The 23152-nt window shown below is 47.7% G+C and overlaps 1 protein-coding gene across 1 annotated transcript in view; it reads right to left on the minus strand.

Annotated features, from left to right (window-relative positions):
• Window positions 1-635: 635 nt before the first annotated feature.
• Window positions 636-23152, minus strand: part of GPR158 (G protein-coupled receptor 158) — a 121692-nt gene continuing 99175 nt past the window's right edge. Inside the window, exons 7-11 of the mRNA XM_009899362.2 lie at window positions 18597-18835; window positions 8590-8728; window positions 5139-5244; window positions 3039-3185; window positions 636-2439 (exon numbers count right to left, since the gene is read on the minus strand). Of these exons, the coding sequence (XP_009897664.2) occupies window positions 985-2439; window positions 3039-3185; window positions 5139-5244; window positions 8590-8728; window positions 18597-18835 (2086 nt within the window). The 3' untranslated portion in view covers window positions 636-984. The remainder of the gene's footprint in view (window positions 2440-3038; window positions 3186-5138; window positions 5245-8589; window positions 8729-18596; window positions 18836-23152) is intronic.

Here is a 23152-nt window from a genome sequence, read left to right on the forward strand (position 1 = left end):
AAATCACTGTCACAGGCAAAGGAAAAAAATAACCAACCCCAGACAACCAAATAAAGAAACCTCCAAAGAAATAAATCTTCAAATAACAAAAAAACAATCTCCAAATGAATAAATACTCAAATAAAGAAATCTCCAAATAAGAACTCAGTCTCCAAAGCCCAAAGGAATCTCCTGACAGGAAGCAGAGCTTTTGTAAGCAGTGAAAGTTGCTGCAATTCTGACCAGGGAGGTCTCCAGCAGGTAGAGCTGAGCTTGCAATCTGAAGCTGTCTGCAGGCTGCAGCAAGGTGTTGGCTGTGTCACACAGCAGCAAAGCTATTTGCTAAATACATGAGTGAGTGAATAAATAAAAAGTGCTACAATGTGGAACGCTTGAGCCTGAGACACAGCAATGCACTGAACACAGGGTAATAAGAACAGAAAGAGAGAGAGCAATCGTTACAGCCAAGGTGTCCTGGGATGCGTGGAGTCAGCAGTGCGAGCTGGACGCAACGCAGCCCGGGGAGAGTCGTCTCCTGCCAAGGAGCTGCTCACGGATACCCTTTGTTTTTTGCCAGCAGGGCACTTCCTCTGCCCTGCTTCTGCCGGATCTTTAAGGTCCCCAGGGCAGGCCTGAAGCCAGCTGCGGCGCTCAGGGCTCGGATCTCCGCTGTGCGTTTGCTCCCCGCTGGTTCCCTTTGTTCCCTTTGGAAGCAGAAGTGGTTTGAAGGGAGGCTGCTCTCACGCACGCATCCTGGGAGCAGGGACCCTGTTCCGGGCACCGCTAACCACATTGTTGGCACTCAACAAATAAAGAATAACAAACATTAATGATAATTTACTTTGCTTCACTCCTACTTAATTGTAGTGCTGAATCCCTTGGTTTTAAGTGATGCTCCTTAGGAATTTTCAGATCCCTTTTTTTGGTTGGTTGGCCTAAGTCCCCTCTGTCTTTTCCTGTTGTCTCCCTTCTCCGCGTCGCTACTCTCCTCAGTCCGAAAGCCTCTTACTTTCGAGGTGTTGCTGTTTTATTTGCACTTAGAGCAGAGGTGCTCAGTAAAGCTACACTCCTGTCTGCACTGGGTAAATCTGTTGTCTCGTACTCCCAGGGGCAGATCTCGGCTCGGGATGCCGGAGGCTGCTGGAGGTGAGCGCTGGGCTTGCGGGGGTCGGCGGACAGCACATTCCCCTCGGAGGAGGCATTTCTTTTCTGTTCTGCCAATTTATGGAGGTTTTCTTTTCCTGCTGCTTTCTGGGGTGGCTGCCCCCCTTCCTCAGCACAGATACTAGGTGTATAGCTATTAACATTGTCACACTTCAGCCCGGGGGAGACCTGAGACTTGGAGTTTGACTGTTTGCTCTCATGTTCAAGGACCTGCTGCTCCTGTGTCTCCCGAGGGGCTGTCTCCACCTTCTCTGAGCTCTTTTGATTTGACTGTTGGTACTCCTCGGGTGGTTTCAGCTTAGGATGAACCTTCCCCTTCGGCTGGGAAGGGTGGTTTTTCTCTGGCTCTGAGGAAGCGATAGACACGTGTCTTTGAGCTTTGGGGTCAGAAGGCACAGGACCAGGAATTTGGTCATATATCTCCCAAGGACAAACTTCTCCTATGTCGAAATTGTCCTTGTGCAGAGACTTAGCTGGGCCTGTGTCTGCACTTGCAGGTGTCTGACCAACCCTCTGCTGTTTAATAATTCCAGCTTTATGGGTTTTCTTTGTTTCCTCAGAGTGGGTAGAGTTCTTCCGGACGGAGTCCTTTTGCTCCCCTTTCTCGGAGGCTGAGTGCTTTTTGCCGGCCTCTTTCCCCTTCTGCTGAGGTTTCTGAGCTTTAGTGCTTTCTTCCAGACTTTGTGTTTTGCCTGTCAGCCCCAGAGTCTTTTCCTTGGCACTAGCGATAACGCTGAGGGATTTCTGCAGCACGGACGTTCTGGGATGCAGAGGCTTCTTATCGGCACTTAAGTTGTGGGCGCTGGCTGATTTGCACACCAAAGGGACCGATTCAGCGGAGACAGCTTCAACCTTTTCAGCAGTGTTTTTGGTTAATTTGTTCCCATTCAAGGAGTCCAGAACGGAATTCTCAGCGGCTATGACTTCTGCGCTCTCTGTGGCTAAGCTATTTGGTTCTTCTGTTTGATCCCTGACGTGATCGTAAGTGCTGTGGGACTTCTTCAAGGAAAAAACTCTGTTTTTCAAAGTCTCTTCTTTCGGCTTCGCAGAACCGGTGGAATCTGGAGGGTTTTTCTTCAGCGTGGCCATGTTCTTCACAGCGCTGCTCTCCATCAGCTCCTTCTCGTCCCTGGAGCACTGCCTGGTGACCGTCTCCGGGATTTCCGTGATGCGCCGCATTATGGAGCGCCCCAAGCCCTTTTTAGAGCATCTCTTTTTCTGCAGATGTGGGTTATTGGCAATCATCTTTTTCCTTTTATAGATTTCAAGCTGGGCATAGAGTTTCTTCAACTCATCCTGCAAAACAAAGGGAACGGCAACGCCTGTATGTACAGAGCCTGATGAAGGCACCCCTCCTTGCTCTACAAAAGGCACTGAAAGTATTTCCCTCTGTCCTAACTCCTCAATGTGACAATTCTCCTGCAACCTGAACCCCATTTTTTCCCCCACTTGAACAGTAAGTTGAGCCCTCATGCACCAACCTGTCACCTCCCACTGCCTGCACAGCTCATACACATCTTCCTGCTGCCTGCCTCAGATTTCACAGTGCTGTGGCGTCTGCTGCCCTGCCGAGCTCTGTCTGCCCTGGAGGGACACAAGCCCTTCTATCATCTCAGCCAGAACAAGGCAGGGTTCTATGTTAACCATGTGTTTTAAATAGTTGTGCCACAGAAAGGACTAATCACACCAACACCAAACCCTGCCTCAAGGGAAGTACAAAATGTGAACTGATAAACAGCTCTTGATGGTCAAATGCCTCAAAGGAGGGTGAGGTGAGGTGGGGGCTGGTCTCTTCTCCCTAGCAGGGATTGTTTCCCTAATGGAAACAACCGAGAAGTTAGTGGTAGGCAGAAAGGTTTCTCTACACCAATGCTACTGAAATGAGGTCTGTATACCCGAATGTCTTCAGGATCCAGACTGTGTTCACTCCATGCTGAATTGATGCTGCTGTTGAGATAGGACCCAGAGCGACCCATATCCAGCTCATCTTCATAAGCTTCTGTGGCTATATCATCTCTTGGGTTATTGCTTGAGTGTGAAAACTGCAACAAGTATTCATAGCAAAAAGGTTGCCATCAGTGCAGAGGTTTAGTTCAACACAGCTCTAAGAGTTTGCACCAACAGTTTTTACAGCACAGTGAACCTCCCATGGGCTTCAGGTGATTTTCTGTACCCAAAACTCCAGCTGCAGGCATCCCTGCTGGAGTGTCCTATAGCCTGTGAGCACTGCACAGAAGGAACTCTTACTGATCACGACTCAGCTTGGTAAACCTTAGAGACCTGCATAAGGAAAACCCTCCACTTATCTTAGTGCTTATCTCAAACCTCTTTAAATTGCATTTAAATTAAGCTACTACGGAATTAGATTTTTTTTTCCTAGCCAGAGGTTCCAATTAGGCTGCTGAAACTGTCAGACTCCATTTGCTTTCTTCCATTCTGTTGAATCACCTGCAACCCTCACACCCTGGCTCTGAAAAGTTAAAAAAAAAAAGAGTAATGGAAAAAAAAAGGAAAAGAAAAAAAAAGGAAAAGGAAAAAAAAAAAAAGAACAGAGAAGAAAAAAAGAGAAAAAAACAACAGGGGGAAAAGAGGAAAAAAAAGGAAAAAAACCCAAATCCAAAAAGGCAAGTTAATCTCTCCCTTCTAACTGTCAGCTAATGCTAGATTCAACATGACTAAATAAATAGCTGACAACCTCTGGAGAGGTTAACTTAATCATTTATTTAGTATATTGAGTCAGTGGCCTGCAGTTACCAACATCCCCACAGCCACCTGGCCTCAGAGCTCTATGAATGGATCCAGACCTCGTGAATCTTCTCTTAATTCTCTGACTTCTTTGTCGTGCTGGGGGGGGAAAGGCTGTGCAGTGTTGCACAGATAATAAGGAAGAAATGGAAATGCTGATCAGGAGTTATGAATCAGCTTCAGGAAGGTCACCAAATTGTCCAAGTTGGCCCAGAAGGACATCTTTGAAGATAGGCCATACAGGATATGAAGAGAAAGCACCAAGCTCGCTGCCAAAGGCCAGCAAAGCCATTTCAAAGCAGCCAAGGTTATTCAGCACCAAGGCTGCACTGAGGTGTCTCCTTGCCAGGGCTGTTCTCAGCACAGCCTGTTCTGACACACATGCAGAAGCTGCAGCTTCATGACTCTGGAAGCTGTACCAGCTTGAATGCTCAGCGACCTTCCTTCACGTGCAGCCTTCGCCTTGGCCCTTGGACTTGCACTTCTTGACTGATGTTGCTCATGTCAAAAGCCATCCTAAACCTATTTGCTTTCCTGGGCTGCTGCCTCAGAAGAGAGCTCCACTCAAATCCTGTGCACTGGTGCTAGAGCCAGCTGGAGCTGGCTGTGCTTCTTCTGCACTTGAACAGTCACTTGGCTCCCAGAGCCTGACAGGAGCTGTGCCTCAGTGCTCAGGGCTCTGCTTCTTTTCTTCCCTCTCTCCTCTTGTCCTCCATCCTCTTGTCCCCCCATACACTGCTCTTCGTAGCCAGCAGCTCTCCTGGCTTCATATCACAGGCCATGTCTGTGCATACAGCCTCTGGCCACCCCAGCCTCTGGCTCTCAAAGGGCTCTCCTTTCCCAGCCTGTAACAACTGCCTGGTTAGCATCCCAACCTCTCTGTCTCTTGGCCAGTCCAAGCTCCTCATTCCAGTTTTATCTGGCAGTCATTCCCAGGCTTTCCACCCCCCTACCCAAACTCTTTGTCTGGTCCCAGCTACCTCTGGCAGCAGCATGCTCATCCCAGTGCCTGAGATAAGCATCATTAGGCAGGGTTCTTCTTGCATTAATCACATGAAGGTTTTAAGTACTTTAAACCCCTGATGTTTTGAAAGCTGGAAGAAAGAATCTTTTTAGAGTAAAAACCCACACAGCTTTTAAAGGTAATTTTATGTCTTCCTTTTCTGTCAGTTCCTTGCTAATTTTATACAGCATGACAACATTTATCTTCCCTGGTCTTGGCAAAGAAAGGAGACAAGAGACTCCAATACCTTAGGGATCAGAAGTAGCCCAACAGTGACTGTCACAGTCAAGTGTGTGTGTGCAAAGAACAGCATCAGCATCCAGTCAGACTGAAGTCTTGAAGCAAGAATGAACCTGCAAAGAGAATTCAAGTTGCAGTTCAGTGCCTTTTCTCCAGTGCATGAGAATGAACATTTTTCATATTCCTTAGGGCTCTTTTCATTGAAATGCCAAACACAACTGGGTTTGCTCTGTACTGCTCTCACACAGGCTAAGAGCTACATCCACATGCTTTTCTGATAGTCCACAATTTCAGAACAACTCAGAAACAACAACAAACCACAACCAGACAGAACAAGCCAAGACAAACTAGAATAAGAAACCCCAGGCTTTAAAGGACCTTGCTTATTCCATCCTCCTCACTCCTATTTAGCTGGATTTGGGGATGGTTTATATTGTCATAGCCTCTTTGGCCTGTGCTGAGTTATGGCAGTTTGCACACACTGAGGATCTGAAGGGATGATTTGAGGTTAAGTAAGCACATGTGCTGTGATAAATGGCAGTGCACTCCCAAAACACAGGCTGGCCACAGCTCACAGCTGCAGAGTGTGGCTGCTGGGCCCTCAGAGAGACAACTGAACTGGAACAGGTTTCAGTGGGGAGCAGAGAAATGCTCTTGACTGCAGCACTGCCCAGCTCAGTACTGCAGGACCCAAGAGCCCCTGAATGCTAGGAAAGGAGTGGCTGAACCTCCCAGCTGAAGCAATTCCTTGCTGAGCTTTCTAAAGGAGTGGCAGAACAAGCACTGCAGTTAAAGGAGGCTGGAGCACGCTTGGCTGATCTGCTCCGCGGGGCTCCTGCAGGCAGAAGTGCCAAGCAGGGCAGCAGATGAATGGGTGCAGCACTGGCTTGGAACTTGCAGGTGTACAGAAATCATTCAGAATGAAAGGACATTTGCAACTTATCCAAGTCCACAGATGCACATTTTGCAGAAGCTTTTGTTAACAGGAATGGTCTGGCAGGAAACACTGCCTTAGATGCCACCACCATACAGCCACCATTCCTTGCTTAGTACTCGGTCAATGAAATGTTTCATGAACCCAGCCAAATACTGCAAGTACTTCTTACAGAGATGTTGCTCTTGAGGGCTATAAGGAGGCTCAGGCTTGAGGTTTAGCTACCTGAACACAGCATGAGAACTACTGAAGGTGACAGGAGAAACTGCTGGAGGTAACAACAGCAGTGGAGAGTGGTCAGAAACTGCAGACATGGTTTAATGGTCATGGTAGTGCTAGGTCGATGATGGACTTTGATGATCTTAGAGGTCTTCTTCAGCCAGAATGATTCTATGAACCCTTAGTCTTCAAATTGTGAAGGCTTTTTGCTTGCCTGATGTGTGAAACTGGCCAGATTAAGGTATCCACACTATATCCTGAAAGCCAAAAGCTACTGACAGTAGCCACTGAGGCCCTAGCGAGAGATGAGGTTTCTGTTGGAGGAGATATTTTTCCATATCCATTTGACTTTTCTCAGTCATACAAAAGAAAGAGCAATGCAGGAATGGAATGCTGTGCTGACCTGAAGAGAAGCAAGGGACCTTGTTTCTGCAGTGGGAATACTACTTTTAAAGGGAATCAAAACACAAACAGGTCAAAGGCTTCTGTAGTGCTCACATCAGTCTCCTGTGAGCTTTGGGAGTTTTCAGACTGCATGGCTGCCTTGTAAGAGAAGGTGTCCTTCAAGGCTCCAGTGCTTTCAGCTCCATGACAACTCAGATACATCCTACAAAGCTTAGATTTCTGCTCTTTGGTACATCCAGGACTTGGTGTGGAACACAGGAGAAAAAGAAAAACAAAAGGCAAGGAAATGTGAACTTCAGAGAGATTGGATGGAGATTTCTGCGTGCAGAAATGGCTGCAGTCTTAGGTGGGATCATACACTTCCAGGACATTCTTATCCACAAGCCAGCATCCACCAGACAGAGGGCAAACAACCAATGCAAAATGTGCTTTTCTTTAATTAAAAGGAAGAAGAAACTCAGCAGACCTCAGGCTGACAGAGCAGGCTGCCAACAGGATCAACTGAAAGACCTAATCCTTCTCTGTCTCCTTCAGAAGGCAGGCATTAAAATGCCACATTTCCCCTTTTCCTCTCTCTTGAATCCAAGACTACTTTCAACCTTTCCTATTGTTCAGAGAAACTTGCAGCCCACAGAATAACCTTTCCAGTGAATTCAAAATGGATCTCCTAACATGGCTCAAGGTATGGTTCAGGAACACTAATTGAGGGGGTGAAGTTTGACTGAGGATTTGTTGTATTAGTTACAATCCATGCAGAAGTATTGGAGCTGCACTTTGGATCCACCAGAAATGAAAAGAAAATGTCTTTCACCCAGGGCAGATTTTTAAACATTACATTTGCATTAGAAAGTACAAAGGAAGATTTTGGGAGCGTGTGGATGCTGAGACAGGGGTTTAGGAGAAGGTGAAGGAAACAAAAAGGTGCAAAAGCCTGAGAAGTGCAGAGAACGCTGGAAGAATGCTAAGGGCAAAGAGCATCTGGAAGGAATGGAGACAAAAGCTTTGCCTTGCTCATGTTTACCCTGAAAAAAAATACACCCCATGGAAGCAAACATCAAGAAGGCCCAGAGAAATGTGAGAGCATGGAGCAGAGAAGAGTAACTGAAGCAATGGAGTGATGCAAAAGAGATAAACCAAACCAAATCTTAGTAGCTAAGGTCTGCCAGGAGGCAAAGGAAGGTGTGAGGAAGAATGTCTTGCAGCAGGAGTTGAAATTCAGCTCTCTTGCTGGTTGGAATTTTCTAGGACCAATTAATTCTTCCAGGGCACTCTGCAGGGAGGGCATGTGTCGTGACTTGGATGTAGCTCTGGCCAAGACCTGATTTATTTGTTACTCTCCTACTAATTAACAAGTATGAAGTGCAGAGCTGGTTCCAAACTCCGTCAGGCAGAGGTGCTCCGTGTGGCTCTGCCAGGCTCGTGTGCACTGAGTGTGCTGGCATGTGAACCACTCTGCTTCACGCACACAGCAGTGTAATGCTCTCAGCACACAGCTGCACCTTGCCAGGCCGCCACACGCCAGGAAATGGTCACACAAAGCAAGGTTCTTACCTGCTGTTCTGCTAGGGATACCAACCAGAGAGCAGTATGCAGGTGGCTGAAGGCTGGGAGCAGTTTTGCTTTATCTATCAGACATACTTCAGTTGGATCCAAGAACTTATCAACTATCTATACTGGAGAAAAAACCCCACCTCACCCTAATGATCCAATTAACAAGTTGATTGCTCATGTTCTCGAATCCTATGGGAACAGTTTTGAGTTTAGCAATCACTCAACTGGCAGAATTCAATCCTTAAGGAGACCTTCCATTATGCATCCTAGCCCATTCACCCATTTTAAGTTGCACCACATGAAAACCTGAAAGATAAAGAGTTAATTACTAGATCTACAGATCACTTGCCTAATTGTATGGAATATAGCAGAGATAATGAGCTCATTGTGAACTGCAACAGCCATATAACGTGGCTCATGAAATGCTGATGGGACTGTCCGCACTGCATAGCAGAGATAAACACCCCACAAGAGGAATAAAAATTCAGCTGTGAGAAGAACAGAAAGAAATAATTTGCAATTAGTTTTACATATGGAAAAGGGAAGGAAATCTGCAGCACCACAGCATCTTTTGCACGTCTGAGTACCTGTGCAAAGCCAGCACAGACTCACACACACGCACACACACAGAGGCATTCCAACTCTTGCACATGACACATTGAGTTTTCAGTTTACTCACTTCTCTCCTCCAGGTCAGGAAGCTCTGCATTCATGATGTTTCAGTTTTTCAATTGACAAACTTTAAGACAATGTCTTGCTCCTTTTCCAGGTGGCTACTACAGAAGTTTGACATCACTTCTCAGAACAAACAGTTTTATTTGCAGCTCTGGTTCTCCTTGTAGCACCAGCACCTGCCTCTACTACTGGGCTACAAGCTTTTAAAGACAACAGTTTCATTGCAAAGGTTTATAACTCAGATACAACAATATAGTTTGGCTTAAATATTCCTCTGCTCATGGCAGGTAATTCTGCTGCTGCCCATAACATGCTGAGTCATTTCTGTGGGCCTAATGTAATTCTAATAAGTAATGTGGTTTTCTCTGTTAGGAGAAACATGAGTAAAGGAAGAAAGGAGGAGAAAAGGGTCAGGATCAACTTAAACTATCTTGTTAAGAGCTATCTCATCCATACTCAGCAGTACTCTGACCTCAGTCTCCTGTAGACAGGCTGCTGTGACATCATTTTGCTTCTCATACAAATGAAATCATTTCATACCCACCTTGCAAAACCTCTCCTCCCATAAATCAAACCCCTCAGCTCTGCCACCTCGTTATGAGCTGAGCTGGTGCCTGTGCCTCTTGCCTTGCAGTCTGGGTTGATGATGGCTGGAAGTGGTTGAGCCTGCCCATGATGTGCAGCCCCTCGGCAGAACCCTGCACTGCTCCAGACCAGCTTCAGGAAGGGAGGGACTGATCCTGCTGTCACCCACACACTGCTTTTGCCTTGCTGAATCTGTGCAGTACAGACTGCAAATGTGGTGTAATAGAAATGTAGTTCTTTTTCACACTTACTCCTCCCAGCACATGTTGTTGTGGAACTGGAACTGGTGAGCAGTGACATCACCCTGGGGTAGTGACCAGCAGATCATCAGGGGTCTGGTTTGGATAAGGACACACATAGCCTGTGAACCCTGCCATTGACAACAGATTGAAATAAACCATCTGCACTGGGCATCTCAGGAGAACAGGTCCCCTGGTTCCTCTGCTTTTAACAGTCCCTAGCTGCTGTGAGTTACCTACACCATAGGGCAGAGCACTTGGAAACTTCCAGCTTTCTTATGGCTCCCAGCTACAAGCAGTAAGAGACAAGTCTGGGTAAGATCAGAATGAAGCGAGTTCCCCAGCCCTCCCTCTGCTCTGGTAAGAGGTTAGTTTGAACCCTGAAGAACATTTTGCACATTGCTCACTTTTATCAAGCCCCAGGCTCTAGCTTTATAACCACCATTCTTGCTAGAACATGTCCTACACAACTCCAGCAGCTTTACCAGCTACATAAACAGCTGAAAAGGCATAATCCACTCATGCTGCTATTCTCCTTTCTCCCTCATCAAAATACCAACAATAATGAACCTTTCTTACTTTAGAAGTTTGACCTGAGACCCTACAGAGAGTGCCAACATGAAAGAAGCATGGTGTGAACCATGTGCCCCAGCCTGTTCTGGAGCTCTACAAAAGCACTCACGCTGCTGTCTCTCCCACACTCCCCATACAGCCCCACAAACTGGCTGCTAGTTCCCTTCCATCCCTAACTAATTAGCTGTGCTACCAGGTTGGTCTGTTACTCTGGTTTCTTACAAACACCTACGCAGGAGTGACCTGCCAAGCCAGCATGCTCCTTAAAGTCTTCTCCAAGCAAGCGACAGACAAGTTTTGCTTCAATGAAAGAAGACCAAAGGCTCCTTTAACGATGCCAGCAATTTGGGGTTTCCTCTCCAAGTCAGCTTGCCTCACACATGCAGCATCCTGGCCCTGAAACACATTGCTCTAGCTGCTCCCTGATGGCCACAACTGGGTTGCTAAAGCCAAATCACTGCCTCTTGCTGCCCTGTGCTCTATGGAAACTCTTCCTACTCATCCTGTTCAGAGCATGCCACAGAGACTATTTCTTTTCATTTTGCCTCTCACCCAAAGTTCCCCTGCAGTAAACCAGCCCAAATTAGCAGCAGAGCTGACCAGAGGAGCTGACTGTCACACGTGAGGTCTTCTCCACAAAACCACCCATGGTCCATTCTTCTTTCTCTTGCTCAGCTGAAGTGAGAAGAGCCCCAAGGCGCTTGGTGATTCTTCCCAGTGAGAGTGGGGAGACACTGGGACAGGTTGCCCAGGGAGGTTGTGGCTGTCCCCTCCCTGGAGGTGTTCAAGGCCAGTTTGGATGAGGCCTTGAGCAACCTGGGCTGGTGGGAAGTGTCCTTGCCCATGGCAGGGGTTTGGACCTGGCTGATCTTCAAGGTCCCTTCCAACTCAAACGATTCTATGAATCTATGAAAAGATCAGTTGAAAGTGCTAAGAGCAGCTGAGAGTGTGAAAAGGTTTGGTTTGAAAAGCCATGAGAACAGGAATTTTCAGTGCCAGGTATTCCCACTTCAACCAAGAAAAAGTCTGGCTTCCAAAGCAATGACAATACCTGCTTCAAATGCCACATGCTGCAGCTATTCCTACTCCAGCTAGAGACTGTGGGCCAAATGTTGCTTATTTTTAGCAGAAAAAAAGTCTGCTCAAGGTTTGAAGAATTAGAAGGATTGCTCAAAAGAATTAAATTTTGGGTGTAGACAGATTTGTCTGAAATGAAAGGAAAAGAGCCACAATCAGCTCCCTAACAAGCCCCAGTTTCAATAAGTACAGACCAGATCTCCAGGCCTGTCACAGTTTCCAGCTCCACACTCACAGTCACATGGAGGTCCTGAGACATCCAGAGGAGACTGCAGAGTATTGGAGCAGAATGCCTGATGCTTGCAGCAAGCAGAGCAGCAGTGGCATCCCTGGCTGCAGAGAATCATCAGTGTGAGCAACACAGACAGGGAACAGCTCCTGCAGCACAAGGTAAAATGACAGAGTTCCTGCCCTGGCTAAGCCCAATGCTACAATAATTTCATTAGCAACAACAAACTATCCACACTGATAGAAACCCAATTTATTATCTAAACCACTAATTACACAACTTAGATGGATCACGTAGAAACTGTGCTTGAGGGGGGAAATTAAGTTCAGATAATTAGCTGCAGACTATTAGTGCAATTTGTAACAACAGCCTGACGATGGGATGCAGTTTTGCTTTATGCTAGGATGGCCTTTTGGGTGACACGTGAAGGCATTTGCCACAACAACAAAAACCACAGACAGAATTAACTTCCAATAGGTAGATACAGGAGCACAGCTGGCCACCATTCAGCAGGTTCCTAAGGCACCACTCATCTCTGAGGTCTTGTTAGTTCTGTCTGTGGCACACTGCTGACTGTGCCAAATACCTGGACTGATTAAAACCCATCAGAAGTGATATGACATTTCTCTTTGGCTTGCTGAGCAGTTTTCCACCCAAAGCCTGGTGTAGAAGAGTGCCTTCTTGACTGCTAAAGGACTATCCTACCACGGTGCAAACCTGCCCAAACCCCTCAGATTCAAAGCTCAAAAGATGTGATCTTGTTCCTTTACATGGGGGGGGCCGGTCTAAAGAATCTTTCAAGGTCCCTTCCAACCCCTGATGGTCTGTGATTTATCACACTTATCCCATTTTACTTACCAAGCACAAGAACATGGACTACCTCCTTTCCTCCTTCTGAAACATGATGGAAATGCCTAGCAGACAAAGAAGTTTCAACATCCCTCTGGTCAGAAAATGTGAAGCCAAAAAAAGCAAGCATAAAAGAGCTCTGAGAAACTCTTGCAGCAGCTGCTCTGTAAGAATCCAGACCTTCAGATGCTGGGAGCACCTCTCTGGTAGGTCAGGGTGTGGAAAAGGAGCAGCTGCTTTCAAGGCAGAAATGGAAGGGAAGAGAGGAGCTCTAAATGTGGCCACGTGCACGAAAGAATGAAGTTTTAAATCCCTCTCTTGCTACTCACAATCTGCTTCTCTTCCACACAGGCTTCTGTCTGGGCACTGCCCTCTTTAACCAGCCTGCAGAGCTGTGCTCTTTGGTGTTTGAAAAGGATGTTCCTTGGGTTTGCTTTAAGAAAATGAAGCATTTTACAACACTTGGCTTGGGCAGCCAATGTCCTGCCTCAGAATCATGCCCAGTGCCACTGCTCTGTCAGAGCTAAGCACACACCAGGGCTGCTCATTTGGGGTTTGTTTAGGGTATTGTCCACATTCTGCCTCTTCTGATACTGGAGAACAATGATCAATGCTCATCAATAGCTACAGGGTGAGTGTCAGGAGGATGGAGCCAGACTCTGCTCAGTGGTGTCCAGTGACAGGACAAGGGGCAGTGGGCACAAACTGGAACACAGGAGGTTCCATGTAAACAGAGGGATAAAACTGTTCACTTTGAGGGTGGCAGGCTGCCCAGAGAGGCAGCCTCCATCTCTGAAGTCTCCATCTCTGGAGGCATTCCAAACCTACCTGGATGTGTTCCTGAGTGATTTACTCTGGGTGATCCTGCTCTGGCAGGGAGGTTGGACTACATGGTCTTCAAGGTCCCTTCCAACCCCTACCAGTCTGTGGTTCCGTGGCAAATGACCTCAGTATGTGAAACCTATCTGCTCTACACAGGAGAACAGACCCAAGGTTGGCAGTGCTGACTTAACAAACCTCCTCTGAAGATCTGGGTTAATAGATTCACTGGGCTTTGCTAAAGAAGCAACTGTCTGTGCAAAGCCCTGTCCCAAGGCAGTTTCTGTGCCATTTTATTTCAGTGCCCATTAGCTGGGTTGTGGCAAAGGCAGACTGGTCTGCTCCTGCCCAGCCCTCAGCACAAGTGAATTCCATGTTCACCCAGACCCTCTCTCACTGCCTGCTCTGCAGATGTCTGTGCTCTGCCTGACTGCTCAGTACTGCAGAGCAAGAGATGATGAACTGAAGACAGTGACCAAAGTCACCTTCCTCTCTTTTGAGGAAAAGTCATTTGGAAAAGTCCTTGAAAGCCTCCTTACATTTGAGTGGGTGCAGGAAGAGAACACCCACAGATGATGAATGGAGTAAAGGCAGCAAGGGCACGACTTGAGGAGAGCTTCAGAAAAGCAAAGGTCATGTAAGGAAACATGAACAGTCAAGAAATGTGAAGCTGGATTTCTGCCATGGCTTACACCCCAGCTCTGCTCAGAGTCCCCAGGAAAGTTCTTCATCCTTTCCTCTGCAGCTTTGCTGTCCAGCACTAAGTTAAAATGCCATCTGTGCAGCCTTAACTTGCTCTCTTTTTCCATCGATAACCTTCAGTTAACTATATCCCTTCTTAAGAGACCATCATTTAATGCATGTGACAGAGCAATTGCAGAGATAAATCAAAGCTGGCTAATGAATAAAGCTCTCTAATTTGCTGCAAATGACATTTTGATGTCTAGTGAATGAGAGGAAGGACTGCAGGAGGCAAAAAGCTGCTCTGTGCACAACTGAGCTCTGACTTCCCCTGTCCCCCAGGCTCCTCTCCATATGAAAACAGTCTCCACTCAAGCCCAACTTCGCAGAAATGATCCCAGGGAGCATTTCTCTTGCTATTTGGGTGCCAGCTCAAACATTGGGTTGCATTGTTGATGTGATTGGCAGCAGAACTGAGCACAGAGGGCTGTGCTTGTAGCCAGTGAGACCATACATAACATCTTGCACATAGATTTGACTCAGCTCTGTAACTGAGCCAAGGGTATTGCCAAATGAGCATCCAATTAAATGCACCATATAACCCTAATCTTATTGTGCCTCAGCTCTGGCTGTGTAAAATGAGGATAATGCCACCCTGTCACTGCAAGATGACAGCAGAAATAAATTTACCCATGTTTGTGAAGAGCTTAAATCCTAAATTCTGTTTCCTTCCTGCCATGGCTGGGAGAGTGAGTTAATTCAGGCTGTCCTGGATGCTTTTCAATCTCCCACCCTACCAGAAATGCCTTTCTCTTGTGCTCCTTCAGGCCAGCCTCTTGATGGGGATGGCTACAGCTGGAGCTACAGCTGCTGAGAGGGGCTCCCTGAGTCAGAATGTCCAGCCCTGGGCTTGCTTGCACTGCTGTCCAAAAGACACCTGCAGAAAATGACACTCCTGAAGGGTTTAGCAGTCATGAGGTCTTGGGTGACAGGTTGGACTTGATGATCTTTGAGGTCTTTTCCAAACTTATTGATTCTATGATTCTATTCCATGATCAAAGCTCATTTTCATGACTCCCTGAGGTTCTGTGTCTGGCCACACTGATTTACTTGAACTCCATGTCTGCAGAGCAAGAACAGGCACAGAAGGTGGCATGTTCTGTGTCCTTTCCCTACACTGGTAAGGGAAAGCTCCTTACAGCTGCACCCTGACTAAGTTCATTTGCTATTCTGAACTTTGCAGTGCTGGCAGAACAGCACTGTTCCACCAGCTGGACCTTTTTTGTCCTCAGGCTTTAGACATAAATTACTGATTACAGCTCTCACAGCTACAACTCACCTACTTCTCCTCCACACTTCATTTCATTGGACTAATGTCTAACTTTCAAATCCCCTTTATTGGAATGAAGTGAGCTCTGGATCTGAGAGCACAGCTCCTCCCTCTGCTCATTCACTCAGGGTGCCAGCTGCAGCCAAGCACACAGCATTTTAAAAGAGGGAAAGATTTGTGTCCTGGATTGCACTGTGTTGCCAGCCAGCACAGTCTCTTTCTGCCCCACTGCATCCAATCTCCCACCTGGAGAGCTGCACCATGTCACAGGAGAAGTTCTCTTCTTAGCTGAAAAAGGCTTTTCCTGTGTTTCAGTGAGCTGTGATCACACGTGTGAGTCTCTAGTGTGGAGTTACTCCTAGCAAGTTATAAATTACCAGAGATTTAGCTCTCTCTCTCAGAGCCTCATTTTAATTACCCAGGCACAGCAATAGAGACCTGTGTGTAGAGAAAGAATGTTATCAAATCCTGACTTCTTTTTCCTACCCTAATTTCCATGGCCTGTGGCTGTGCAAGGCTGAGAAAGAAGAGCAGAGGCCCCCGGGCTGGTGGGGGGCACAACACAACCCATTCCCCACCCAGGCACAAGTCTGCCTTGCAGGTCCACTCCAAGCAATGCAAGGGATATCCTGACCTGTCTGTGAGCCTGGAGATGGTTTTGCTTGGCAGTGCAGTCACAGACACCGAATTGAGTGTGTGCAACACACCCAGGAGTCTCACTCGTGCCAGGAACACATGCAGCAGCCTGGGCTTAAACTTTCCACAAGTGATCACTGTTTTTGCATGCTACATTCTCAAAGTATCTAATGTGAGAACTGAAGGCAGATCCTCATCAGTGCTGAATTCTGGCAAGCACCTCCTGGCTGTCCTCTGAAAAACTGGTCTCTAGATGTCTCAAGACAGACACTCAAAATAGATAGCTGCTGTTGACAGTTTTGGCTCTAATCTTTCCACATCAGCGTTAAGGAGAGCAGGGCTTAAACCCCCCACTTGGAAGCACACAGTCCCTTTGCCATGGCATGCTCTGAACAGCACACCCTGAACATGGCATAGGGCCACCCCAAATGGGCATAACAAAAAGAAATAATCATCACTCACTCACTGAATGCACCAGAGGGGCTGTAGAAAATGTAATGACAGGCCTTGTAAGGCTGTATTACAATGCCCCAGATCCAAACTGTCCAGGCAGCCTTAATGCCCAGAGCCTGTCCTGGCAACTGCTGCCCTCTTTAGATGCAGACATTATGTAGGTTAAGTATCAACAACTGAACAGTGGGAGGGAGTTCTGCTGGGAACAGTCTGAAATGCTCACTGTGTTCCCTCCCCTGGCTGAGGGCATGCAGTAATCATGATGCAGCCTCGTGGCTGAAATCCCCCTGATGCCCAAGACCCAAAGCATCACTCGCCCATCACTGGGCAGCGTCTCAGGCCAGCTGCGTGGGAGCAGCACAGCTCTGGCCAGCCAGGAGCCAAACACTCCCTGTGCAGAGCTAACACCTGGCATTCACTTCTGGTATAAAGAGAACATTGGGAACCACACACAGAATGCATCTGGGGATTAAAAACCCTACAGTTCAAATCCTCCTGGTGCTTGGTGAAGCCCTGACCCTGCCCAAGTCAGGAATATTCCCCTGCCAAGATTTCATCTCTGCTTGTTAGCTGTGCTTGTGCATACATGTGCCCCTCTGCCTCCCTCTGCTCTCTGGGGCTTTGCCCATCACACTATTTTGCTTTATTCTGCCAGTTTCTGGGAAGTTCTTTCAGATCCTGTGTGGGTATCTGCTTCACTCACAGTATTTTCCCCTTGGTACAAAGAAAAATAGTTCAATTTGTGACACTGCCAGCCATTAGGTACCAGAAAGTTTCTTGCTTGGGGTCTTTTTTCTGACTTGGAAGCTGGTAGTGACAGGCAGAGCTACAGAAAGTATTCAGGCCATAGGAAAAGAGCTCTGTGGCTGAGCATTTTCGAGCCTCAGGTTCTTCTCTCCAATCTCAGCCTGTCACCCATAGCTTTTCAGTGTGATGGATGCCCCAGCCTTGAAAGTAATGCAGAAACAAAACCAAAGGAAATAAAGAGAGTAACACAACAAAGGAAATTAAATTGTTCCAGGCAAGGAACAAATAAGCTGCCCACAAGTACCCAAGCTCAAAGAAAGTGCACTCAAACCACGCTGTGCAGAGAAACTAAGAGAGACTGAATGCTAATTTTTCTCATCAGCATATCACAGGGTACAGAGGCAATGCCAGAAATGGCGACAGGCTGTGTGGCTAAGCCCCTGCTCCTCCCACAGAGAGCATCCTCTTAAACTTAATGGACATATAAATATAAAATATCACTGCAATAAAAGCCTCTGGAGATAGAGTCTAAGTAGCATGATTAGTATGGAAACTGCTTCATAAATCCTAACTCAAATAATCTCTGGTAGCAGAAAGGATTCATCTCATTACGAGTTTCTAACAGAGCCTTGCTAATTCTCACTTCACTAATCTGCAACCTTGAAAACTCCCTCTCTGCACTTCAGTAAATGATGGACTGCCAAGTGAAAGAGGGAGATGCTCCAGCAAGGGCTGCAGGTGAGAGAGGACATCCCAACATACCCTCTGGTTTTCACATGAAATAACAAGCCTTGCAGAAATCAGCACCCAGCAGTTTTCATTTACCATTTTAAATAAAGGCCTTGGAGTGCAATGGCTTTGAGCTGGAAGAGGGCAGATTGAGGCTGGAGATGAGGAAGAACTGAGGGTGGGGAGACACTGGAGCAGGTTGCCCAGGGAGGCTGTGGATAGCCCCTCCCTGGAGGTGTTCAAGGCCAGGTTGGACAGGTTCGAGGTCAGGTCGGGAGGTCTGATGTGGGTTTCCTATCCCCATTGCTTTGATACCGATTTCGGTAAGGTTATGAACAAGTGGTCCTGGCAAGTTCTTTCCCTCCTTGCCCAAGAGCTCTGCTCAGTTCTGTAGTGCAAAAGGCTTTCATTAGCCTAGCTACCATTTCTCACTTGAACAGTACAGAAGACCTCCTGCTTTCCAAGATGCCATCCCTTGAGCACCCATCGCTCTGTCCCTGCAATCCAAGTCACAAACCTTTGAAAGCCATAAAAGCCTCAGCACACCTGCATCACATTTTACCTCTCAGCCCATATAAAACCCCATCCCTTGGTATTCTATTTCCCTAGAAGCTTTTTCAGGTGACATTAGGCAGTCTGACAAAACTCTTCAAGACATTCTAAGAGAAGAGAAAGGAAAAGCCAACCAAAGGATTTGTTGTAGGCACTAAGGAGGAGGCAGGAGCCGAACGTACCGACAGCCATCATGTAATCCCAGCGGTCTAGGAGGCACATGTTGAAGATCAGGTGGTCAGACGTCTGCCCTTGGCCGATGAGGGGAATGTTCCTCTCCAAATTTTGGGTTATTGCAGAAGTCCAGCCAACCAGAAACCAAAAGACTATCAGGAGAATAACAGCCAGCATCCTCATCACTCGCCCGCCCGTCATGTAGGGGATGCGCTGCGCCGTGCGGGACAGGAACACCTTCAGCACCCTGCAAAACGTTCAGACAGGGCAGGATTAAGAAGGGCAGCAGCAGCAGTGCTGCAGGCCGTAGATTTGCATTTGATTTCCCTATCAGATTATTAAAACATAATTATCAACATGCTTTCCCCTGAGAGCACTGCAGCAGAGTGCAACTGGAGCCGTTGTGATCGTTTTCACACTCATCCTCTTTAAAGCGGAGCTGAGCGCTGCCCAGCCAGAGCAGGCAGCAGCAGCTATGCTGATGCTAGACACACACATTCCCATGCCGTGCTCTCAAGCTGGCTGCTGCTTTCCAGCTCCCAGAGGAGGACTTCTGCCTTTGGAAAAGGGAAGGTAATTTCCATAAAAGAGCAACTGTGTGCGTGTGATTTCATTTCATTTGGCTGCTGCCTGCTCATCCTATTTCCAGAGGAAAAATTACCTCTTCTTGGATGTTTCTCCCATTGAGTTTGATGCTTCCGAGACAATAACCTACTCCTCCCACAAGTACCTGTGGAAGGCACTTTGCTAATCAGAAGCAAAACCATGGGTGGGTGGTTTTTGGGTTTTTTTGAGCTGGGATAGAATCACCTTAAGAAAAGCCACATCATATGTCAGGAACACATGCAGCAGCCACCGAGCAGGTAACGCTCCCAAAACATTTGCACTCAGAATAGGTTTGCTCCTGCCAAGAACCCTTCAAGGAGGCATCACCTGCATTTTCTACCCATCACCACCTGCTGAACAGGACAAAGGTTCTGCTGGGAGCATGAAGGCCACCAAAAGGCACGAGGAAATGGCCTCAGGAAGGAGGAGGAGTTGGACTTTTCATGTAGCACAGAACATCTTTGTGTGGCCTCAGCATGGGATCTGCCAGAAGCATCCAACCTTTCCCTTAGGTGTTTTCTTAGGAGAAAAGAAGGCCTCAGGGGCTGCCGCTGCAGTGCTTCTGTCTTGACTCTGCCAAGCTACCAAGGCTGGGCAGTGAGGAAAAGCTATCAAGGAAGTTTTGATCTACCCAAACCTTTGGAAGCAGATGGGCTGAAGTTTAAAGGCTGTTTTAGAGCTTGGGGTGCAGAGCCTTTTAGAGTGGTGAGCTGTTTCAGTGACTTTGTCCTCAAAACAATGGTGGTTCCTGGTTCCTGGGCATGAGCATGTCCAGTGAATACTCCTGGTGTCCAGGAAAGGACAAATTATCACTGAAGGTTAGGGAACTCTAGTGCTTTTTCAGAAAGTTAAGCTTTTAGATGCTGTTGCTCAGCTCTCAAGTCCTTGGAAATACTCCAGGTGAGGCTGGACAGGGCTCTGGGCAACCTGATCTAGTTGAGGATGCCCCTGCTGACTGCAGAGGGGGTTGGACTGGATGACCTTCGGAGGTCCCTTCCAGCCCAGACTTTTCTATGTTTCTTTCCAGTGGACTAAGCTGCACAACCAGGCTCACCTTGTTAGCAAAACCCAACCAACCATCCCCACTCAGATTCATGTTTATGCTTGTCTTTGTCTAAGAGAAGGCAGAAGCACACAGGGGTGCCTCTCAAACAAACACCAGAGCAGAAGCACAAAAGCTTTCCCACATCCATCAGAATGAATCATCACCTGGCTACAAACAGTCCTGGCAGTGTGCACTAGGTGAAGTCAAAGATCTGAGTGTGTTCAACACTACTCACTGCTTCCCTCCAAACAGTTACTCTGCAGGGAGCCACAGTTCTTGATCTTTCCATGTTTGATGGATGCTCTGCTCTCTTTTTACAGATGCTAAGTGTTTTATGTTGGAAGCAGCTTCCCAAAGACTTCAGGAGGGACAGAGAGGAAATTCCACCGTGGCAAAGAGGTGACTCCCTCTGCACTGCTCAGCTGCAGCACTACTCTTCTGTGGCAGCACTGCTAAATCCTGCCTTTTAGAACACTAAAAATCAGTAAGTGAGGGATTTCCCCTTGCACTTGTGAATGCTGATCAATACTCAGCTTCTCTGAGGACAGGAACACCTCTCATACGAGCTCAGAGAGCTGGGGCTGGTTAGCCTGCAGAAGAGGAGGCTGAGTGGGATCTGATCAATGCTGACAAATATCTAAGGGGTGGGTGCCAGGCAGATGGGGCCAGACTCTTCTGAGTGGTCCTCAGTGACAGACAAGAGGTAGTGGGCATGAACTTGAGCATAGGCAGTTCCCTTTAAATATGAGAAGGAACTGTGAGGGTGGCAGGGCACTGGAGGAGGCTGCCCAGAGAGGTGGTGGAGACTCTGTCTCATCAGACTTTCAAGGCACTCCTGGATGTGTTGCTGTGTGGTCTGCTCTAGGCTGATCCTGCTCTGGCAGGGGGGTTGGACTGGGTGATTTTCAGAGGTCCCTTCCAACCCCTAAGGTTCTGAGAGTCTCTGAAGGCAGGAGCAGGTGAATTGGGAAACACCACCTGTCCACAGCTGCAGTGTGCCAGCTGAGAAAAAGCTCCTTGTGCATGTTTGTGGTGGTTGAGGAGGCAGAGAAATCTCACAAACCAGCTGGGTGCTCCTGGAAACTTCTGGTTTGGCCCTCTCAAGTCAGCTCTTGGTGATTCTGTTGAGCCTTTTGTGGATGTAACAAGGCAGGACCTATTGTGCTTGCTGATGAACTGGGGAGTGTGAGGCAGCTTTCCAAGGCAGAGGGCTGGGCTGCTGTTACACCACACTGAAACAAAGAACAATCTGCAGCACAGCAGTCAAAACTCCTCCAGTTTGGATCAAGCCACCTTTCGTGTTTCCTCCTCCTCCTCACAAAACCAAGCATCTGCCACCACCACCACTCCTACCTGGGACCTGTAGGCTTGCATGCAACCCAACCTTCACACTTGGCAATCACAAACCAGTTCTTTTTCTGAGATGCTGTGAGGAGAGCTGCAGTAGATTTGCAGTTCTGAGAATCTCCTTTCCAGGGGCTGTGGCATAAAAGTACTCAACCAGAACACAGCTCCAGGGCTGCAATTCTCTCACCTTCCTGCTCCAGGAAGAATCCAAACCCACACTGGTTACCACCTCGCCCCTGACTGATGTGCTCTGTCTCCTCTCCCAGGTACTACTGAACACTCTCAAAGCAGAGGCAAGTGCCCTGGAGGTTCCCCTCCCAAGAGCATGCCCACTCACCAGGCTGGAAGGTCATTCTCTTTCCTGTACCTCTGACTCACATGCTATCGAAATTCACCATAAAACAGTTGAATCACTGCAATATGAGGCCAAATTGCCTCAGCAAACACCTACTGTCTGATGACTGGTGCCCTCCTGCAGAAAACCAGGGAGTTCTTGATTAAAGTCCTTGCCCTGACTTCTGGGGACACAATCCTCAGCCCTCCTGTTTTGGACTGTTCTGTATCTGCACTTTGGGTTGAACCAGCTACTGAGCAAATGTCAGAGACTCCTCACAAGGGCCAAAGAAGTGAAGCTGGAGGGCTGCATCTACACTAGGAAATTACATATGCCCAGAGGTGTCCCTGGCACTGATGCCAGCCAGCATCCATACCATTACTTTCCAATGCAGGGTGGCTGTATGCACACTGCAGTGGCCTGTGCCACCTCCTGAACCATGCTGGGAAACAGCCTGGGAGCATGCAGGTTATCCCAGGGACTGCTCAAATGATTCAGCAGCACAGAGGAAGGAATTCCAGCATCCAGTTATGTCCTCTGATGCTATTTAATATATGCATATAGATATAGCCTTGGATTCAAATCCCAGGGCAAATTAATGCTTGATTATGAGTATCAAGTAAGGCAGTGTCAACTGGAAAGCTCCTCCTCCTGTCCTGCCTACCCCCAAAATGGCTGGAAGTGCCCTGGTAGAAGCTTAGGGCAAAGTTTGAGACATTTGGCCTCTGATCTAAGGCAGAAGCAGAAACTTAACCATCTTCATCAGCATCTTCAAGCTCTTCTCCCATATGCACTTCACTTCTCGGTGGTGTTGTTGGTAAAGCATAATTTTCAGTGAGATGCCACCAGCTCTGTTTGCAGGCAGAGCACTGCAGTGAGCTCTGCCTGCTTTGCTGGAAGTCATAGCTGCCTTCAAGCAAAGCTTTGACCCACAGACAGCTACAGGCAGTACTAAAGCTGGTATGCAACAGCCATCCTCTCACAGAGTGAAGAGGAGGCACAGCTCAGGCTGATGACCTGCCTGGAGACTACTGCAGTTACTGCCCCACTCTGCTGCCTGCACTGCCAGCTCCAGGAAGAATTAAGCTACATGGTCCAAGGGTTGTTTGTGGGAGGCTGGCTCCATATAAATAGATGAGGGGAGGGCCTGGTTGCAAACAGCCAAGGGAAGCCCAGCAGCCAGGAAAAGAAGCAATGCCACAAGCGGATCTGAAGCTGAGGGACAGAGTGTC

The sequence above is a fragment of the Dryobates pubescens genome, chromosome 21 (genome assembly GCF_014839835.1).
Source record: "Dryobates pubescens isolate bDryPub1 chromosome 21, bDryPub1.pri, whole genome shotgun sequence".
Lineage (NCBI taxonomy): Eukaryota > Metazoa > Chordata > Aves > Piciformes > Picidae > Dryobates > Dryobates pubescens.